This window comes from Daktulosphaira vitifoliae, unplaced genomic scaffold, assembly GCF_025091365.1.
Source record: "Daktulosphaira vitifoliae isolate Bord-2020 unplaced genomic scaffold, ASM2509136v1 Scaffold_1, whole genome shotgun sequence".
Taxonomy (NCBI): Eukaryota; Metazoa; Arthropoda; class Insecta; order Hemiptera; family Phylloxeridae; genus Daktulosphaira; species Daktulosphaira vitifoliae.
In genome coordinates, this window is record NW_026099572.1 from 36,842,699 (window position 1) to 36,866,695 (window position 23,997).

The 23,997-nt window shown below is 29.5% G+C and overlaps 1 protein-coding gene across 2 annotated transcripts in view; it reads right to left on the reverse strand.

The window, feature by feature from the left end:
• LOC126903978 (homeobox protein dve-1) overlaps positions 1 to 23,997 on the reverse strand; it is a 45,285-nt gene that overhangs the window by 11,663 nt on the left and 9,625 nt on the right. The window contains exon 2 of one of the 2 annotated variants that reach the window (XM_050682588.1): positions 17,155 to 17,236. In XM_050682588.1, coding sequence (XP_050538545.1) covers positions 17,155 to 17,236 — 82 coding nt within the window. Of the gene's footprint in view, positions 1 to 5,332; positions 5,467 to 17,154; positions 17,237 to 23,997 lie in introns of those variants that run through there. The other variant, XM_050682597.1, reaches the window with a different exon arrangement.

The window sequence follows — 23,997 nt, forward strand, 5'->3', positions numbered from 1 at the left end:
GTCTTGTATAAATAATTTTCACGGTCGCGATACTGAGGAACGCCAAGGTAAGGTCCGGCTAACCCGACTGCATTAGACGAACGCGACCTTCGCCCATGCGCACATTCCTGGCCATCACGTTCCGGATGGCCTGGATAAGCGGCTAATTTACTTACGGGTAATACTATTATTATTTTATTACAGTCTCCCACATTCCTAAATATTTGAAAAACGACATGCGGTAAAAAAACTGCCACCGATTTTTTTACGGATTCCTACGAATTATCTTCAGACGGAAAACGTGTTGTGGCGTCAGTGTCAGCGGCGACGTTCTATTCTGGTATTGTTCATTTCGGCTGCTTTTCGCCGATTTCCCGTCGAATCCCATTTACAAGTCTCGGACAAACGATCACGTACACGGCGTTTAGTCTAAATGGAAAAATACGGTTTCCGTTTCTGTGTATAGGTACGATTTGAATATTCAAGGACGGACTGCCGTTCGATCAACTCGACTAAAACACTGGTAATTATCGTCACACAAGATCATACGGTCCTCGACGTCACGTTTTATTTCAGTTTAATGCATACACGAGTAACGCTACTGCTTAATGAAATCATTTATACTGTAACCGATTTACACTGTAAAAGCGTTTTTAATTAAAGTCACATCTATTGTATTACTCATTAAAGAATTACTTTACTTAAAAAAAATTAGTAATGATCTCATCCGAAGTTCTTTAAGAATGCAATCAGAAAAGTCAAGAAGATTGACTTCAGCACGCATTACGTTTTAATTTCAGCGCAGACATAGATCTTTTTACCTCGATCATTATTTTCATATATTTTTAGGTGCAGCAGAATTATTAAATAATTTATATTTTTTTGTCATTCATTTGTTAGTTGATTTTTGAACGTGAAACTGCAGCGTTTCGTCAACGATTTAGATTTAACTAAAATCAACTAAATTTATGTTGGTTTTTGATCCTAGTCGACGCACCCTGTCGATTGATTGACATTAAGTACATAGTTGCAATACTTGATTAACGTCAAAGATGCACGAGAGTTTATACATGTTACGCATTTAACAATAGTTTAACGTGATGATCAAAGCTCAGAATAAACAGAACCGTTGACCGCGGACATCTCGGGAGTTTATTAAGGTTCACGTCCTCAGATAATTCTATTCTTCGTCGCACCGTCTTTATATTCCTTTGAATCCTATTTAATCTGTAGTCTAGGGTGGCTAAACCAGAGGCCATTGAAATGAAAACGAGAAACCCGGGTTTTCGTGTCGTCCTTTATTTCTTGTCTCTATCCGACCAAGTCGGTTATTCTATGCTACGTTTTCCCTTCTTCCTCTCCGGGCACACCGTGTCCTTTCCACCAAAAGCTGCTGCGCCGCGTCTTGGTTTATTTATTTTTACAGCTACCCTCTGGTCTAACGGCACTATGCATTTACACTGGCCTTTTCCCTTGCCACTGTCTAAAAGGTTTTCACGGAGGCGATTATTACGTATGCAACAGTATTTGTATTGTATAATCTCGTTAGCGGATGTTTTGGTGCGGGGTACGCGGCTATCCTGCTGGTAGAATCCTTTTATTCGGATTGACACTATACAGAAAGTCTGGCAATAGGAAATTATGCTGCTATGTCTTTTGATATACACTTTCTACGGTTTTATTCGGTTAATGTAGCTCTGTGTGTGTCTGTTTTTGTTTCCTGGAAATCCGTAATCCTTTGATGACACTCCATTTGCATGCAACCACATTGAACGACTGAGCTTTGTCGTAGAATAAACCGATTTTGGTAATGTTTTATTTTAGCCTTTTACGTGCAAGCCTATCCCATTTAATCATCTTATCAGTATTAATATACATGAGTAACGAAAAAAAAAGTCTACAATATAAACATATTGTTGTAGTAGTTTTAAGTAGTAATAATCACGTTTGTTAAATTCTAGAATTTGTAAATGTTAAGTCGTAATATTAATAAGCCATATTATATTGTTAAATATAACGGTAATCTATATTAATTACAGGTTACGTTAATCTATGAAGTTATTGTGTAGTCAATTTAGAAAAATATACGTGTGTAATACTATTCATTTTCATAATAGGCACACTGAGTTATGACGGTGAACTAATTGAAAAACTTGATTTAATTGAGTGGCTTAAAAATTAATTGTTTGTAGAAGATTATCATCCATTTAATATTCATTAGAAGCGTTCTATTAATATTTTACTGTTTACTTTGATTCGCCTTCGTCCTTTTTATTGTATGACGTGTATTGTTCTGTTTAAATATTTAAAATTAAATCTGTTCGTTTCAATAGTAGTATGGGCGATATTTTTTATTTGTTTTATCAATGTAATTCACCAAATAAAGAATCGTACAGCATTTCAGTAATTATCATTATAGTATTATAATATTTAACAACACAGTTATTGTTATTGATTTTATGTGTATAAGCCAAGTGCTGATATTTGAAAATGTACAACACACATGTCGTTATATTTAACACAAGCTTATTGAATTTTAACTAGCGTACGTTGCACATAAATTAACAATTTAAATGGTACAATCTTACAGTCTGATATAATTTATGCTATCACAAATTAGTTATCAATTAATTGTAGGTAATGCCAATCAATGTAATTTAAAACCATGCCAAACTTGATCGAAAGTAGCTTAATATTAACCAGTAATGATTTCATGTATTATTTCTTTTTTTTTGTCATGTGACAAATTATTTGATTAACATTCGTCTAACGGCATTTATTCAATCAAATTTAAAATAATAAATACTATAATAATAATAATATATACTCATATGCATTCTTACAACTTTATGTTGTGTACAAGTAGACAATATAAAGTTTGAAGAAATTGAAACAGAAAGAATTTTTAGAATTACAAAAAATTAAAAGGGGTAGCCAGAAAGGATAATACTCTCCCATGGGAAAACATTTGGCTGGCAATAAGACCGTTCTGCCCTTCGGGTGTAAGATGAGCTAAATCCCTTTGGTCAGCAAGACCACATCTATTTAAGCTATACTAAGGCACGGCTTTCAAGCTATTCCCAAGCATTTAGCTTTATCCGGCTTTTGGGGCTTTTAATATCGTCCTTTTGTTTGAATCAGGCAATATCTTCTTATAACATTCGTGTATATAAAAACAAACGGGTTTAACAAAAAACATTACTCTTTGGTCAAAAATAATTTTTTGATAAATATGAAAATTTTTTTCATAATATTTCATAATAAAAGTTTTATTTACTTTCGATAGCTGAATGGAAAGGATAGAGAACTTGTCTATGTGTAAGTAGATATGTGCGGAAATCCGGATATTTACAAAATAAAATAATTAATTTTTTTATGCGTTTCCGCTACAATTATCGGATAAATAGACATCCGGCTGTTCTATGAATGTAGACCATATTTTATGCATCCCCGCATCTCAGTAGTTATGTATAATTATTTACATTATGTTATTATAACAACACAAATGAAATGTCAAAACTTCAGAATAATTAACGAATTAAAAACTAAACTAATAAAAATATGACCTTTTCAATATCTTCATGTGAAAAACCGCTATCGTTAACAACATTAACAATACTAGAATTTCGATAAAATTTTAAACATAATTTAGTATTCTCGACGTGGAAAAATTTACTAAATCGATGTGACAACTGCTACAGTATTAATGTAGCAGTAGTTGTCACTCCAATGATAAGAGTAATTATCGATATATAAAGTTCTCAAAAAGCAATTTTCGTATAAATAGTAGAGATATTTTAAATAGTTAATACATATACAAACCGAGTAGCAAGTAAAAACCCGATAGTGAAATTTTAATGAAATATAAAGGTCTAGCATGTATTAAATGTCTAACATTTCTTCTCTATTTAAGTTAAAACCATAATATAGGCGTAGTGTGGAAGGCTGAAACATTCAGATTTTGATTCCATAAAAATTAGAAAAATCCTGTGTATTTAAAAAATATATACTTTAAGGAGGAAAAAAATGATATATTCTCAAAATGTTTGCACTTGTAAGAACATTTATTACTATATTCTTGCTACTTCTATTACACACGATGTATTTTAATTTACTTAATTCGCAATACATATTAATTAACATAAAGGAAAATGCTGATCTGATTATTCTACTCGTCTGTAGCCTGGAAGTACTAACGTCGACCTAACAAAGGGCATTTGTGTTTTAGTGGCCTTTATAGATATATTTGTCAATACTATCACTTCAGTTTTATTTATTTTGATAATAACTTGACTTGTTTTATCCAACTCATCTATCGCCAATTAAATCATAACTATCCAACTCCGTCTCACTTGAATATATCTACTAACCAACTGTACTAGGGTTCAGGTCAGACGTTTTGTACATTAAATATAACTTATATATTCTGAATATTTAAAATATATGCACAAATAATTTTTGTTATTTTGAAAGGTAAAATAACTGTAGCATTTTTATATATTTAATGATTGGTTCTTAAACGATTGTAGATATGATAATAATTATAAAGCACTGGGTTAGGACTGTAGATTATGGTTTTAAGGTATGGCCGGGAAAAATACCGAGTACCAAGTAAAAAAATGCTTATAAACTGAGAACCGTATAAAAGCAGTCCTAAAAAAGAAAACCAGGTACCGGTACTTATCTTATAAACAGAGTAGATAAATTAAATCAATTAAAAAACAAAATAAATAATCACCAACTACTGCTATAAACACCTTTGAAATCAATAAACGATTTCAACGGTTTTTAATATATTAGTTTATCATGACTTTATTAACGTCGCTCAATGATAAAAAGAACGGTCATTAACATGTTGTGGTGATGAATTGTAGAACAAACATTTAACGGAATTGGATAATTATTACTTTATCGTAATAACTTTAACGATGATATATAATAATTTATTTTAAAAAGTCTAACATTTGTGATATAAATCAAAATCATATGAGTGCATTGGTGGTTCGAGTGTATAAAATATCTAAATAAATTCGAAGTAATTGCGATTGATTACAGACTCACGCTATCGTAACTGGAAGTACTCACTAAACGAGGTCACACTTGTTGCTGAAAATCGTAACCGACCAATCGCGAAATTTATTTCCCTACAGACTTAAATGAAAAAAATTGTATTTAAGTGTATATGATTAATAAGCTTTCACTTTGTTTTCAATTTTTACTGATAACTACAATACACTAGTTTTGATGTTTCGAATTAAATATGCATTAAGCTCAATTAATGTTTTACAGCAATTATAAGTAGATATTTATTGACCATATAAAATATAAAATAAAACGTTATAAAAAATCTCACCATCGCCCGAATTTTCCTGTAAATCCATCGAGAGTAAAACTGTACACGTGCGCGCAATCGGATAAAATATGATAAAACCAGAAAGCAAAACGACGACAACATACGCCGGCTGTTCGACCGATACTAACCCCGAAAAACCTGTCTAGCAATCCAAAGGGGCTCTTAGAGAAGGTTGGTGGGATATACGGTATGAGGTTGAGTGGTGTGGAAGAGACTAGGGATTAACGTGGTGATCGAGCGAAACTTTGTGCGATTGAGGTGAAGGGTAGAGTCGGGGTGAGATTAGCCGGGAATAGCAGCGGCAGTCACCGCACCCCGATCGCACCCTTAATCCGGATTACGGTGTCAGTGCCTTTCTCCTCTACCCTACACATCAGTTTTCCCCGTTGCACCACTCCACCAAGTCGTATACTGCTGCAGCCGCTCCTAGGGCAAAATCCAAAACAACACTAGCAGTATAGAATAATTACACTCACACTCATGTCATGTATGTATCCATGTCATAGTCATGTCAACGAAAACATAATTAGCGTTTTGTTAAATTTGATAATGAATAAATATCGTATAAATCCGAATAGAAATATTTCAAAAACACTTAATTTGAAAGCATAATTAAAAAATTATTACTATGTATTTGATATACATTGTACATATTAATGATTGCGAGCAAAGATTGTGGTTTGGGTAACTATTGTACAGTGTGCACTGCATAATGTAATTTTACAAAAAATCCAATACAAGTTTAAACGAGTATAATTTTAATATGTCATAAATATTTTTTTCTCACGTGGTATTTGTTCATTAAAATTAAAAAATTGACAAAATTCTAATATAGTAGATAAAGAATAGGGTTGAATTTTGTTTTAAAACAGTAATACGAACATTGTGAAATTAGGTAGACAGCCAGCCATATTAAATAATAACAAAATCCTCTCAATTATAATATGATACGAGTGGAATTTTTTCCACGCCATTATATTACTGCAATATTATTTGCGTACAAACGTTCGTCACGGTACTTAAATCTTCGCGTATAGCTCGTTGTATTCGTAAATTAAACCATTGTACCTCCTCCTTACCGAATAAAGAATTATGGAATGATATTGACGAATAAGAAAAAAGACTTACTTATTGTGTTTTGACGAGCCCAATTCATAAAATTACACAAATTTTGACTAGCATATAATAAATAATTTGTTTATATGTTTATTACATCCAAGAAAAATTCACTCATCAAACTTCAGAAGTTAAAGTCTTTGTTTTTTTTTTTACGACCAGCAAGATGCGTCCTGTAACTACCGTACGACATTACTCCAGGGGAAGAAGGTAAAATCTATTCAAAGTCTTTTTAAAATAGACACTATTAAACATGCTTAACTTTGAAGTATATTTCAGTCGAATAATAAACACAATGAATTGTAATAAATAAAAAATTAAACAATAAATCCACGAAAATGAATTTAATTAAAAATATTACCTTAAAGTTAACTGAGATATTGAAATATGGTAATTTATTAAAGCTAACAGGTTAGTAGTCCTGATGAGATAAATTTGAAAACTTTGTATGCAGTTAATATATTATTTTAATTTTATAAAATAAAATTTTTATGATTATTTAAACTAATGTACACCGATTACTCTGAAACTGTTTCTTTCAAGTTAAATTACGTTCATAGGAAAAAAACATTTAAATACTCATTCCTAAAATCCTTTGTGGTAAATTAATTTTTCATACGCGAAGTCTATAATTTCGCAGCTTTTAACACACATACTCTGTTACAAATTAAAAAAATGTTTTAACTAAATCAAATGATAAATGCTAATATGAACTTTTTATAGCATATTTGAAAATATACAAGTAGGTTTATAAATCCTGTACTAAAATTTTATTATTTTTATTCAATCATGACAAATAGAATTATTTATTAAACTAAGTCGAGTGTTTTGTAATAATTAATTTGAGAATAATACATATATTTTTTTTATTTAAACTTTAACGATTAATCTTATTTAACAGTTTTATTCAGTATTTATCATTGTTAGATTTTCAAATAATAATATTATTTGCATTTTTTCAATTTTTAACTTTTATTATGCAACATAGATCTTACTTGCATAAATGCGTGCAAAATATCAGCTACTGTTGTAGTTGATATAATAAATATTAATGTTTAGTACAATCACTATATAATATATTTAATATTATGTAAATAAAATATGATTGAAACAGACCTAAAGAAGGAAGGATAAAATTGATATAAAATACAACTCAAGCTATTTGATGAAATAGAAATAAAGGATTACTAAAAAAAAGAGAGGATAACAGTATAATTTTAAATTGAAAGTAAATCGCAGAGGTAGAAAATATTATAATCAGTATGATTAAAGGATTATAACTTGATTCGAATTATATGAAAATGACAAATAGACCTATAAAAAACCGGATCACTCGAAATCGGATTAAGAACTTAAACCCGATATGGTTCTTAAGAAAATAAATCTGGATTAATATGTAGGTATTCAGTATTGTGCTTTGCCAAATCAAATTTATTCTGAATTAGGATCAACGTCGTGGGACTAAACGTACGTTATCAAGGAAAACCAATGCTAACGTATAAAAGTCTTACGGCGATGGGCACAGATTAAATGTGCTGTTTTATCATTCATCTATTAGTGTCAGTTAAGGCAAATAGGAAAATAAATGTAATTTACAATTCAAATTATATAAAAAAAAAATTAACTACCACGAGTAAAACAGTGATTGTGGTGTTTGACTTCTTAAGTCTACTTGACATTTAATTTTCATTTATAAAAATCGTGTTATAAAGAACTTGCAGTATAGAAACAACAAAAAATATTTGATATTTTTAGCAAAATATTTTTTTTGTTTTTAAAAAAGCATGTAGGTTATGTAAGGTCATTAAATCTAGATGTTCTTTCCGAGAAAATAATGATATAAGACTATTTCATATCACAGTAAATAAAAAAACTTGAAAAAGAGATTATCGTCGCCCGTCATGGATTACTAGTCGACTCTTCGAAAATTTCGGTCGACCGGGCACTTGTTATATATAACCCTCAGATACACTTGCACACAACAACATATATCTGTTTTTGTATGTGAAACGTAGATCGTGTATATATTGTCTTTTGTTCTAATACTATAGAATACAGTACACAGAGTCTTAGACGAGCGCGAGGAAAGTAGACCGAAGGGATTTAAGCCATTATCCCTGGCGTTCATTAGTGCGGGATTACCGGGCCGGCTCCGGGTAAACGCGTGGAGAGTACCGACTGGTGCGAGCTATTAGGAAACGGATCCTGCAAATCCGGATTACCTCAATGTATAAAGGCTGGAAGAAGAATAATCGCGCAAGAGGTGAGTAGTAGTTGGGTATAAGTATGACCGTTCCACATGTGTGTATATACTATATATATTTGTTTGTGAACGTACCAGTATGGATTGGAAAAGTCTCGTTGAACCACATGTACACTGCCAACGTTTCAACGATCTTTACTTTGTACCTCGTGTACACCATATTGCTCCTGTTAGAGCAAAGCTGTAGAAATGTATTTGTTTAGAGTCTTTGGTAAGTATAACTATTAAATTATCAAAAAAAAAAAAAAACCTACTTACTACTCCTGTAATAATAGTAGGAAATGGACTATGACTACAATTCTTACATCCTTTTTTTATGTAGACGATTTTAACTCCGTGATACACATACTGAATTATTAAGACAAATATATTTTGAAGTGATTAGAGCAATCAGTATAGACGACCTCCCGAATTATAGGATGGAAGCAATAGGGACGATATGCAATCCGATATAGATTTATTAGTAACAGTTTTTTAATTGAATTTAAACAGAAAATGTTCATATCGATATTATACATAACTATTAAAATGCAATAATCAAGGTGGAATTATAATCAACTTTGCAAATATTCGTATCTTTATGAAGATATGATGATATTTGTAATTTTTCTAAATTTTCTATTACTTTTTATAGTTCTACAAAGCTGTTATATTGTTTTAAAATATTAGGTTGTACTTTTCATTAACTTTTATTTCCAGTGTCGCGGTTTAATACTTACTAAATAAAAAAAAAATTTTTATTTTTGTTCATGTTTTTATACAATAATTTTCAGATGAATTATTAAGAGTTCCTTTAATTTGTAGTATCACCTTTCAGTATAAGACGTAAATTGATTGAATGTGCATAGTGGTCTGTAAAGGCTAAAAATACATATAATGATGTTTTCTGAAGGTTGTGTTTCATTATTCTATCGAAAAGTGGCGTATTAATTTTAATTTTAATTTATTAAAATATTTATTCATTGGTTGTTTGTTTAATATCGGCAGTAAATATTGGGAAAAAGTGATATCGTCCCCTAAAACCTGACCCTAAAAAAATATATTGCAGATAAATGGTATTAGATTGGCCGAACATATAAAAAATTAACGAAATTAAGAGCAGACTTTAATTGTTATCAATCTAGTCCCTTTAAGAACACTCGCTGTAGGTATAAGATTAGCCTAATTGACGCGGTTAAAAAAATAATAATAAAAACGGTTGTTCTTAAATATTACTATTAGGATCTCATAATAGTTTATTAATTACTATATAGAAGTGCTCCAATTTCTAATGCGGTGAAATATTTTTTTTTAAATGTATAATTTGTACAACGCTCGAATTTTATCTGTTTATTATCTTTGAATTCAAGCCATTACTTTCTGTCTTGATATTATATTTATTAATTCGTATTGTGTAAATTAGTAATACTAGGATTACTAATTTATATTAATTGTTTACTTTTTATTATTATATTTAATTTGTTTTTAACCGTGGAAAATGATATTAAAACAGTAAACTGGAACGACGGCGAAGAGCTGTACTTTTCATAATGAATTTTACGTTTCTAGTATAATAATTTCTTGTGTTAAATGACGGTGAACCACGTCGTTTCATGTGTTTTGTTACCGCTAGCTCATTGTACAGAGTGATTGCTATGACTCTTGTAATATCTTTCAAAATATAATATTGTTTTTTCTTTTCTTAAGTTAACAGAATCCTACGTTCTGTAATTTTCCCCAAAAAAACATCTTTCCCCTTAACATTTTATTAACCTAGGTTTTATAAATTGAAATATAAGTGTGTTAACCAACTTAATAATCTTCTTATTTTTAAGCTAGTTAAACATATAATGTTCTATTTAACAAACTTAAGTTGATTCTAAGACAGAAAAAGGAGGAATGTCCAATTTTGTTTGAAAATTATACGACAGGATTGACTTATGAAGAGAAAAAATGATATTGTGTGTTATATTTTTAAATAAATTGCGCGAGTCATAATTATACAATCACTATGTGTACCAGTCAAACAAAAACGCGATCCCTAACTTAGTGTTTAAAACAATAAATTTCTCTCATTTAATTATCGATTTATAACTTCAGTGGGTTTCAAACAGAAAATGTAAAATACGAACTATGTGAATATCAGTTTCAGTTAATTTGTAAAATTTTTTTTTTTCAAATTTATTTTGGTTTTTGTTTAAATTAAGTTGTGATACTTCCATATATTATTTTATTGAATAACCCTTAGTAAATTGAAATTTATATGTTAAGTAATCTAAAAACTTACTAATCATCTAAGTTACATGGAAGTAATAACATACACTGTATTTATTACAACCCGTTTTTTTATCTTTGTAGGTACGAAATCATAATTACCCTACCTTTTATTTCTTAGAATTCATTGGCACCAGTACTTTTGAAAAATTAGCACATGATAGTGTACTATAAAAAGTTGTTTAATAAAAAAAGTACAAAAGCACAACCGATATTGGACATCGTTATTTGTGTTTTAAAAGTAAGCTTAATAATAATAACAACATAAAATCACAATATAAGACGACCTCGAACAATGTTAATCATGTCGCCCAGAAACTCACAAGAGATTATCGCGACAAATGTCTCGCCTTAAACAGAGGCGTCGGTGGTAGCGAATCTAAAATAATAAAACAATATTCACAATATGTGACATAAATCGTAATTACATTACTGTTAACAAGGTGTTCGGTCACGGGCTCTTCGTCTGTACGCTTTGGCCATCAAAATGTCACTGATCCTGATTGTTACATCGAGACGGGTGCGAGTGTTTTTATTTTTCGTTTTGTTTACTATCGTTGCAGTTTCGTTCGGGAGGCGCCGAAATGCATATAATAATAATAATAATATACGTGACTGAGAATTTTAATACGAAAATTCCTTGCAGGCTCCACACTAGGAAGTGTCTCGGGCGTTGTCGCGACCACCACAAAAAAAAAAAACATATAAATCTTTAATATTGTTAAGAAAATAATAATAACAATCGGTTTTACGCGGCTAAGTACAAAACAATCCGTTGCATTATTACTGCGGTGTAAAAATAATAATAACAACGTAACACAATACCCATAGTAGTAATAGTAGTAGTAATAGTAGTAGTAGTAGTAGTAGTAGTAGTAGTAGTAGTATCGGTAGTAAAAAATAGTAGTAATAGGAGTTGTATTATCTTTATAGTAGCATCCATACGAGCATGAGAGCAAAAATTGTAGTAATAGTTGTATTTTTTTACACCAGAGATAAAAAACGTATTATGTGTATATTTATACACGTATAGAAGTAATCGGTGCACCGAAACGAATGAACTTTATTGTTAGTGGCGACGGCTTTTATCGAAATCGACTGGTAGGATTTTAAGCGCCGCCGTACAGTCGCCCGGATAGTCACCAGCAGTACGAGTGCATAATAATGTAAACAATGTGGTGGAATTAACCTTGGCCGGGCGTCGCGAGTCGTGGAATCGCAGAGGAGCAGAAGATGCGCTAATAGAGAATTCCACGGGCAAAAAGACACGCGCATTATAATTCCTTATCAGCATAAACGCCGACACGAGTGTGAGTACCTGAGAAATCATCGCAACACGTCCTTGCATTTTTCTATAAATCACATTTTCCACAAGTTTTTTAGCTGCTCTTCGGCGAGGACCATAATAGCGTCTGCCGCAGCGGCGTCACGTCTTAATAAATATCCGGAATTCGTGTTCATTATTTTTTGATCGGAGGAGAATGTTTTAAGGTTTGCTGCGCTCTTTCGACCGTGTAAAATGTGATTATTTCGTTAAACTCCAAACGAATTTAAAGAGTTTTAATTTTGATTTTATTATCGCTTGTTCGTAATACGATCGTACCATATTATGTTATTGTGATTTGTGTACTTAGTATCTCAAAAGTTTAAATTCCTCCTTTTTAATCCGACTCTAATGAAAAATATTCAAATAACTAAACCTTTACTTGTTGCACTTATTAAAATAACGAGTCATTATCTACCGATTTAAACTCGAGTATCATTATTCTTTTGTTTCAGCGTTAAACTTAATTGAACATACTTTCAATATATTATACTAATTGGCCATTGTTAGCGTAAATCAAAGCCATCGATAAAATTAATTAATAAATCGATCATTATTTAAGTACTATTGGAAAGCAGTTCGGATTAACCGACTACCAGTGTTCTCGTCATGGCCTTGTCACGAGTCACTGCTTTATTAGAGTCGCAAACAAGGCGCATAGGATAGGCATAAAAATATCAATCAGATAAAATAACTCTAATTTTAGAAGTGTTGATAATTATCAAAATAATTATGTAACGCAACAATACATCTTATTGGTAATATCTATTGACGTTACTTATTTGTATGCGTTTAATTTATTTCTAATTATTTGTCGATAAAAAAACGTATAAATATTTTTCTATGATGCCAAACATTTAATTTATGTGCTAAATTGAGCGAAAAAATAATTTAAAGTTTAGCTATTTGAAAATATTATTTTATATAATTAAAAAATAAATAAATTGTTAACTAATAATTATGAAATATTGAAAATTTATAGCTATACTCATTTTATGATTAGCAGCAACTTTGTGCGCTTAGAGAACGGCCACGGTAGCCGATTTTTGTCATGCTAAGAACCCTTACAAAGTTGATGTCTTGAGCCATGTGGACTTAGGATGTCATAGAAAGCTATGACACAATCCCTGTGGGATAAATACACTCAGAGATGTCACGCAACCCGGAATTCAATCAAAAAGGCCATTGTACTATGGGTCGTATCATTTAAATTCAGATAAGCCCCTTTGGACAAGACGTTATTGCACTGCCCAAGAAGACCCTATCGGTCCACTTCAACTTATACGTAGGACTCTAATTATTTATCTCTAGCAGTGGTTTACATAGATGAGCTGACCAAAAGAGGCAACCCGGTGTTATTGCATAGTAGTTTAGAGCATCTAGTCTTAACCGGCGTGTCTAAAGATGAGTCTTAGTATATACAATAATACCGTTACCGTTCCTTAACTGTCATTGAGGGATCAGTTGTATTTGATAACAACCACCAAACGCTTTACATTGAAAGAGTGGTATTTGTAATAAAATAGCGAAACGCCAAACATAATAAATAGATTTGTTTGTAAGCTATTTAGAACAATGACCGCATCTGTGTTTAGATTAAATAAATCCATTGATTAGAACATTTTTACTCGAGTAAAATTGAAATTAAAACATGTACAATGATTTTGGTGCATACGATTTCGGTTGAATTTGAACCGATCGCAAGAAAGAAATAAACATCCGGTTCGTATCATATCCTATAACTGACACAGCGTAATAAACTTAAGTTCGATAAAAAAAAAAGGTCGCTTGAATTCGAATATTTACAGGTCACAGTGTGTATTTTTATAGAAATAAATTTTATATGTACCGCGAGATTTTAGCACGACTCAAACTTTTTTTGGTTTCTTGAGATGCTACCAACTTAGACATGTAAAAATTAAAATCATAATTTATATGACCCTGGGATTTCACGAAGGAAAATTGTGTGTCTTGATGTTTAAGCTATTGGTACCACTAAAATTGTCTATTCACTTGACATTTATTTTAAACAATTTTCTTTGATTTTGATAGGTTTAAAAGATACTTTTTCTTGGTTTTATTACACAATTTTAAAGAACGTTGCAAAAATCATAGTCATTTAATAGTATTGTATTTATACATTATATGATGAGCGAACGAGTCAAATAATTATCAATGAACGGTTGATGTTTAAAATCATCAATTGCTATTTACTAATGCGTGTCTACCTACTAGCACATTACGAGGAAACAATAAAGAAGACTTGTTTTTTATTATTGTAATCTTTGTGGTTTTATTGTTACTAACTGACGAGTGATATGCTTATTTAACCTATTGATGTTGCCCTTATATAGATACGACCTCAAAAATAACGTACTACCTTAATTTAGACGCCTATGACTGCGCGTACAATCAATAGAGCAATCTGTTGTTATTGCCACGTTTACAGATGTCGTCACCCTGATCATATTATTTCAGTACCTAAGTCAAGACATCGGTTGACCGGCCAACCGAACGATCATCCGGACGATAACTAATACAACGCAAACAATCTGAGCGGTTCGTCGACCCAAAACATTTGGAAACGGATTATTTCGGATCAAGTTCGCCCTGAGAGATCTTTAAATTTCTTTTTTTTTTTTTTTAAAACAGCGATATTAATTAATTTGTAGTATATATAGTATTAATCTATTGAATGGAAAACTGTTAGCTTATCGTTTATAGATAAAATTGCCCTAATTAGTTTATTTTATACTTTTTAAAAAGGATATTCGATATATATATATATATATATATGTGTGTGTGTGTGTGTTATTTTAAATTTGAATAAATTTTAAAACTAGAAATTAAATATAAAAAAAGTCTCATTTATCAATTTTAATAACTGAAAAGAGGCTCCCTAAAATGTATACACGTATTAATCAAATGAAGAAAGCATTTGTCAAGACTTAAAAATAAAATGATTTGGGCAAAGATATTAATGACATCAGACTTGGAGTGGGTGGCATAAGTAACACAACCAGAAAATAATTTCAGAAGGGGGTTATTAACTTTTTTTTTGCTCTGCATCGCAATTTAAGAAAACTCGATTAAACGACAAAAAGACTTCATAAACCTAAAATAATAACTTATGATAGATGTTGATCGTAGTCAGTTTATTAAGATTATTTTGTATTAAGAAACGCTGTTTCTTGCCACATAAAAAAAAGTTGTAAAGTATTTTTTATAATCGTGGTAGGTAGTTTTTTTAAAAATATTATTTCAAATTTTATTAGAATTTACCGTACAAAACAAAGATATATTCAAAATTAAATTAAATTTTGAATCAAACGGCCTCAATTGAATGTAAAACAATGTGAACATATTCATTAAATATTCAATCATCTGGTACTGATGATTTAGTATATCAAAATTTTAAATTTTATACATTTAAAACTTCTATCTTTATATTTATTTCAAATCTGAATATTGATTCAGATGTATTGTTTTAACTATTAAAATGTACAAAAGCCTCCCTTATTTTTAGCTTCGATGCGAAGCTGAGAAGGTATTGGTTTTACTAAGATGTGTTTTTTTTTTTTGTGTCTGTTACCACTTTTTCTCAGCTCTCACCGAATCGATTTCTTTCAATGATACGTCAAAAGATCACAAATCGTATCTAGTCGAAGACATTACCCTTAAAAATTGAAAAAAATTCCCTCGTTCCCCGTAAATGGGGGAAACCTCCAAAAAAATTACGAATTTAAAAATCGCTAATTTTCGAAATTTTTTCAATTTTTTTTAATTAAAAGTGCCATAACTTTTTCAAAAATAAACATATCAATATAATTCTTTTTTATATAGATGCATAATATCATTACCTTTCATTTGGTATATTTTTTTCATAAATTTAACCCTTAACCTGCCCACAAGGGGGGATTTAAANTCTTAATCAGGATATTAATAAGGAACTAGCAGTTTATGAAGCTTTTGGAATAATCCACCAATTTTTTAAAATTAAACACTATCTAAAGATTTGCATCGAAGCGTTTTTTTTTGATAGTGATTTTAATCACTGTCAGATATCATTATACTTGATCCAACTATGCCACGTCACCACTGTGCCGCGACCCCCCTGTGCTGGGTTTTTTTTAATACGATAATGTAAATAAATATCTACATATTAAACTGTTACATGTGTGATGTTTTTAACTAATAATTATACATAAGTATCGAGAGAATACACGCTCTATTTATTTTTATAAACATTATGTCAAATATCTTCAAAATGTTTTTTTTTATATAATATTTTAGACATATACTGTTCGTACATACTGAAAGTCTAATATTAGCTGCCAAAGTATGTTCTGATAAAATGTTGAGAATATATCAAAATATTTTTGTTATATTCTAAAAAATTTTTCTTGTTAATGAGTATAAGTTTTTTTGTAACATAAATTTGTGACCATAATTTGTAGTAAACTTATATGCTGAGTAAGTTTAAGTTATTATAAAATGTACATTTAAAATTGATTAATTAAAATGATTGAAATAGTTAATAAGATTTAAATAAATATGTTTATAATAATTTATTCTTATTTGATTACTTGGATAATGCCTTCAAAAAAGAAATAATCAATCACTAAAAAAAAAAAAACTTGGGTAAGTTTGATTTTTATTTATAATAAATTGATTAACTAAAAATGTAACAATATATGACAAATTTTTGCTGCTTAAACAAAACTTGTCATCTATAAGATTTATTCACTCAAATGATAATTGAGTATTGATACCACAAAAATTAAAACCTTACGAAATCTAATTATGTTTCAGATTTTTAACTACATAACAGTAAGGAAAACAAATGTTTGGATAGTGAAGTCTTACCTGTACCAGTTTGGGCGTCGGTTGGAGCTGACACAGGAGATGTTGACCCATGTAATTGTGGCGGTAAAATTATTGGTTGATTCTGCAAAATAATAAATGAGCATCGTGAATTAATATCATGTTATGCATTTTTGCACATTATTTGAATATGAGTACAATGAACTTAGTAGATAAGCGTATATAGAATTAAAATGCATTATTTATATCGATTTTTAATGTTTTATGAAAAAAAAAATATTGTCATTTCCCTGGCAATGTCTATTTTTAATGTTTATTGCTCACAATATTGTTACTTAATTCGATCGAGAGACGGTTCTATTTTTTTCTTTCATTGAGTAATATAATATAATTTATTGTTTTTCATCTCTCAGCTCGTCCCCTCGACTTATACATATCGAATACTAGTTTTAGACGAAGTTCAATCAGTCAAAAGAGAACCGATGAACCGTTGTTTCCTTCCTTCGCATTGTCACAAGGATTAACGGTTTCCTTGATTTGTATTTTTTAGGTGCTCTTGCAGTTGTCACGGTATGAGCTCGTTGTGGCAAAGTCCTAAGACGGTTTTCGTGGCTACACAACTACTTCCTGCGTTTATATCGACCGAATATGGTCCAGAACAAAGGTTACGAGATCGGAGATGTATACAAAGTCACAGTGAGAAATTAAATAGCAATTTGCAAAAATCGATATGACATGTTAAATTTGCATTTGCGGACTGACCTAATACGTATGTAGGAGAGACAGGAATGGAGGGGCGAACCCGCTTAATGAATTCGACCACCATTATAGGACGGCAATAAAAATGAGTTAATAATCCGCGGTCCGCGATAGTTTTTTTTAAACCGGGGTTAAGTGGTGTCAACGACTAGAGGCCGAATCAGTATATGTCTTTTTAGTGAGCTATATTATTTTATATCAGTCTATTCACAATGTGTAACACTATATTAACCCGAAACGCTTCGATAATTTCACTGTCGCCGTACTTGTCGCCCCGTGGAATTCGGTATAAACTATTTCAATGAATAAATAGTTGTGAATCAAGAAATAAAATTCTCAGATATTAAAAAATCAAAATTGAAACAAAATTTTAAAGTGCATTATTTTGTTTGACAATTTTATGCTTATTGACTAACGAATATAACATTTACCCAGCTTTATTATTTTAATTAAATAATATCATGTTATACTTGTATGATACTTGACCGTTGAAAATAATACAGTATAGTTAATGAATTGTCAAGTAACTACCATAGTGTATTTATTAAATTATATAATTCTCATTGTATGCTGTAGATTTGAAAACGCATTTAATGCCGTGTTTTTAAATCTACTAAAAACAAGAAACTAGAATTTATAAAAAACAAATAATATAACAATAATTTTTTTAACTTTTAGCATAGCATAAAAGCATTTTATATTTTGAATGTGGTTACAGTTAGAAACAATTCATTGTATATATATAAGGCGTATAGCGCTAAAATTGATCAAGTCACTATTTTTCAAAAATTGTTTTTATGATTTAAACTACTCAACAATTGATGTTTCATCTTTAGAAAAATCGACTAAACCCTCGAAAGTACTTTTATTAGTAGACATTACTAGGTGATTAATTTTGGAAAATTGGATTTTTCATTTTTTAAGTGGCCTAAGTAACATATCAGTGTGTAAGACAACTTAAAAAATGTTTTAATTTTTAAGTAAAGCTATTTGAATGTATAATTTTTTAACTTCGTAGCAAAATTGAAAAGGCATTGAATTTACCACAATGTGTTTTTTTATGTCTACCAGGAAAACTCTTAGATCTCACTGGACCGATTTTATTAGTTTATGGGTAAAAAAAAACTAATTTTTACAAAAAAATTACTTTATTTTCAATTATTGAAAATGATTCGGAATGTTCTACAATCCGAAACCTATTTTAAATAAAAGATTTTAAAGTGTACTACAATATTAAAAAACCAAATCGACCATTATGAGTTCTATTCTGAGAAATCATATGTTAAAGAAAATAACAATAAAAATAAAATACTCTATTTTCAATTAAGTAAATAATTTGACAAGCATATTTTAATGATATTTTAAAACACAAATTGTAAAATTATAAATGCACAAATTATTGTGATATTTAACAGATTTGCATTGAAGCATTTTTGATGATAGTATTTTAATCACTATCAGATTTTATCTATACGTGATCCAACTATGCCACTGTACCGCGACTTCACTGTGATAAGGATTTTTTTCTGATAGTATCAGATATATTAGAAATTTAGTAATACTTAAATATAAGTTTAAGAATGAACTGAATTTTTTTATTTAATAGTGGATTAACCTCAACATTAATAAATTATTTCTCTATTATACAAATAACGCCAAGAAAACGTTATGAATAACGTTTGAACCGAAAAATGTTGTCAAAACATAATCAAAAAACGAAAAATATTTGATATCAATAAACGTAAAATATCGATAAACATAATACAATGTTTATATAATTTCTTATATAAAAATAAAAATAAACATAAACATCATTAAATTAATAGAAAAGTAGTCACTTGCTCATATAAAAAATTGCTTATGGCAGTGATTTATTTTTTAAACCCTTTTAATTTTAAATGTAAAAATTGTAGTAGTGTTAAACCAATAAACGAAAATAATTGAATGACGTGTCAATATTTAAAACGTTAAACATAATAATTTGTGTAAATATTAAATGTCGATTAACGTTAAATTCAATTATAAGATAACGTTATCTAAACGTCAAATTATTTTTTAATCCGTCTTTTAATTAGAATACCAAAGTAGCTTATGCCACGTTAATTTTTTATGAACTTAAAATTTGTATAATAAATAATAAATTTTAATAATTATTTTATCTAAGTATCTAATCTAATCTAATCTAAGTAGATAGACTAGATTATTCTATTTTATGTATAAAAAAAGAACATAAATATAAAAAACTAAAAATTATTACTATTAGTGATAATTACTATCACTCAATAGAAGTTAACTATGTTTAAATTTGATATTGTGTTTTATCTAAAATAATTGACGATTAATAAAAAAGTATTTATAACAGATTTTTATTTTAATAAATCATTTATACAAATTCATATTTAAAAACAAATAACCATTTACTACTTAATAATTTAATTTTATCAAATTATTATAAAATTGTTATAAATATTTTTTTTACAATTTAAAGGTTGCCAAAAGCAAACTCTTAGTATCAAACAATAATAAATGCTTTGAATATGAATTATTTTTGAAGATTAAAATTAATCTTTTTGGTTATAAAACGGTTTATTTGATAAATATAACTTTAAATTGTGTTATTTATGGTGTATATATATATATATATATATATATACCGCCATTAAAAAATAAATCTCTGATTGAAGCTGCTGAGAAAAAAGTTAATTTAATGAGTTTAGAGTTACACACATATCTTTGTACTCATAAAGAAGCGCAAAATCCGAAGTAAAATTAATCTATTTTTTACAGATTAGTTAATGTTTCAATAAAATATTTGCCACGCACTGATCAAGAAATGACACATTAAGTCTGTTATAAAAAATTTAACAGTTGAAATCACGTACGTGATTTTACCAACTGTTTGGTACGTATCTAACGTAATATTAACCTTTTTTTCTTTTAAACAGTGTTACTTATCATTTTACTTGCATATATTTTTCTCAGAAATGTCCACTTAAAAATTATAGTTTGTCACTTAGAACAATAAAGGTAACTGACAATAGAATAAAAACGATAAAACCGTTCTTTGAATAGAAATATCAATTATGAAACAGTTAATTTATCTTTAAAAAATTTATATTAATCATTTTACAAAAAAAAAAAAATAAGATAATATAACAGAGAATTTTTTTTTTCGAAAATCAATAATAAAAGAAAAGTATATTATTTAATAAGAAGTATTTTTTGGAGGAATTGTTGAAGAATGATATGTTAAAGCTTTTTTATAAATGTTAATGATATTTTATTTATTTATATTTTTTACTCACAGGACTTAATACTATAACAGGTTTAGTAGGTTTCCCTATGAAGTCACTAAAAAAGTATACTTTTCATCTGTCAACCAATTAGTTTATTAATCATAGTATTATACAGAGTGATTCACATATTATAAATCTTTTAAATAATCGAAAAATAAAATTAAAATTAATAGTTTTTTTATTTGTTTTTTTTAGTTCAATGTTTTTCTCAATTTTACAATTATAAAGTTTTTTTATGTTCATCCCTTGTACCTTATATGGTTGTATAATTTAATATATCAAATGGAAACTTCCGTAATTAGCTAGCTTATTTAATAGATAATTAAATAATACAATTTAAAGTATTTACTGGATATGAAGAGTGGCTAATGTTATTTATATAATTTAACAATTTTCGGCTATTCTATTCCTCTCGCCTAAATATAAATATATCAATACCTTCTAAAATATTGGTCTAAAGTTGTTATCGACCAGATTTAAAAAAAAGCTAGTTTATAATGTATGTTGCCATATAAAAAAAGTTGACTCTATAATAAGGTATAAGGGATGAACATAAAAAATACAATTAAATTAATAAGTTGATAAAAACGTGTAACTAAAAGAAAGAAATATAAATAAATAATAATTTGTACTTATCGATTAATTAAGTAATTCGTGATAAAATAATCACACTGTATACTGTATATTTATAGAAAGACAAACGTTATCTATGCTTACATTTAACAATTTTTATTACTGTTGTTTTATGTCTTACTATGCATTTATTATCTTTTTACAATATCTGATGGTTTATGACGATTAAATGCAGGTACAATTTCTATGTAATTCCAGTACACTATGACATAGCAAATTAACAATTATTAACTTACAGCATGTTTATTACATTGCACGAGTAAAATAAGTGTATTATTGTAATCTTCACGTATCATGTATCACTTCACATGATATTCATACATCGTACTTACATTTTTCATAATCATTTTTATAACAACACATCATATGTGAGAACATTTACTTTCAATATTTATCGCACATAGTAATTAATATTTTTCTGTATTCATGTAATGTTTTTTTAAACTTTCGTATACATGTACATGTTTTACATTTAGACGTCTATTGGGTTAAAAGTTATTTGTATAACATGTTTGATTAAAACTAGTTAAAACAGTTTTACCTTGTATTATAGGTAATAAAAAGTGCTCAATAAGTTTGGTTTGTTCGAATAAATAGTTAAGACATCTATCGATCGCTTAATGATGTTAAGAAAAATGGGTTAATACCGAATACCTAATTTATTATTACTTATCGGATAATGAGTATTAAATATTGAACAATTTATGATAGTTGTTTATATGTTAACTCAAAAATATTCATGTGTCAAGAAAATTAGCGAAACTTTAAAAGTAATAACCTAATATTATGTATGTCTGTATACAGGTATATATTGTAAAAAGTTATGATTTTTTCTTGTTTAATATGTTAAAAATGAATTTATATTGTTACAAAGCAGTTAAATTTCAAACAAATAAACTGTAAGTTATGATTCGATACAAACAGGAACATCACAATGTTATTCGTAACACATGAAAATTTACACAAACTATAACAAATAACAGTCTTTGGCAGGTTTTGCGCAATCATTTGACGCGGTTCTCTTTTTCGCGAAACTATTTCCGCTTAAATATCAATCAGTTACATCGGTTTATTATTTTTTAAGGGAAAATCTGTTCAATATACGATTATTATTTTATCGGCCAATGATATTCAACTAATAGGGACAAAGGATTTTCTATGATAAAATGTAAAATGCGAGTAGTGACAGCCGTGCAAAAAGTTGATTTCGGCGAATATAAAAATTTGCATAATGCAATAATAACAGCGCTGGGAGTGTGTTAATAGAATGTGCGGTAGGTGTTAGGTAAAAGTATTGCTAACCACCTAACGCGATCATTCACATTGATGTCTCCGCGTCTTACTTGATTTTTACACAGTAGTAAATACATTACACTGTGTCAATGACTTGCATTTTGCTACCAGTCCGAAATGAGGTGATTGTACTCCCGCGTACTTAGTCGGTGCATGTAAAACGAGTACCGATAATCGCAATTATGCGGGTGTAAAAAACCGAACACGGCACACCGTCTCCAGGATGGATTTGTATGATCTACGGATTTGCGGGAGGCAGTCTGGGGGATTTCCTCGGCAGGATTTCTCATAGGAAACTGGTTTTCGACTTTTCCGTGGATTTTCCACGGCCCAATAAGATAACCGGATCGGTCGACCGTCAAGAGATGCGCCCCGCCTGCGCCCGTCGACTGTCTGCTTGGCCACGCCTGCGGTCGCCGTCATACCGACGTCTGTTTACCGCAATGTTTGGTGCAGATGCAATTTCGCACGACAATCCCAAAATTGAGTTCACTGTACCCAAACGTCTTTTCCAAAGCAGCCCGAAACGTTTTTCACACTCCTTAGTCCGGAATCGCCTCCCGTATCTCATTGCACGCCGTTCATTAAGTATTATTATCGCGTTAAAATAACGCCTCAGAAATAATTGACTGTTTTATATCTCGTAGTATAACTATGATATATTTTTTTCGATAAAAAAAAAAAGATGCGAATTGCTGTGAAGATCACGAGTCTTTCATTGATATTCCGTTACATTGCAACAATTTGGTACAATAAACGTTAATAATAATAGTCCATCTATTATAACAGCATGTCTCTTTTTATATAACTTCATAAATTTAAAAAATTAATTACATTATAAAGTGTTTTTCAGTTGTTAATGCTATTAATCGAATGATATGGAGATCATTTTTGTTACTCGATG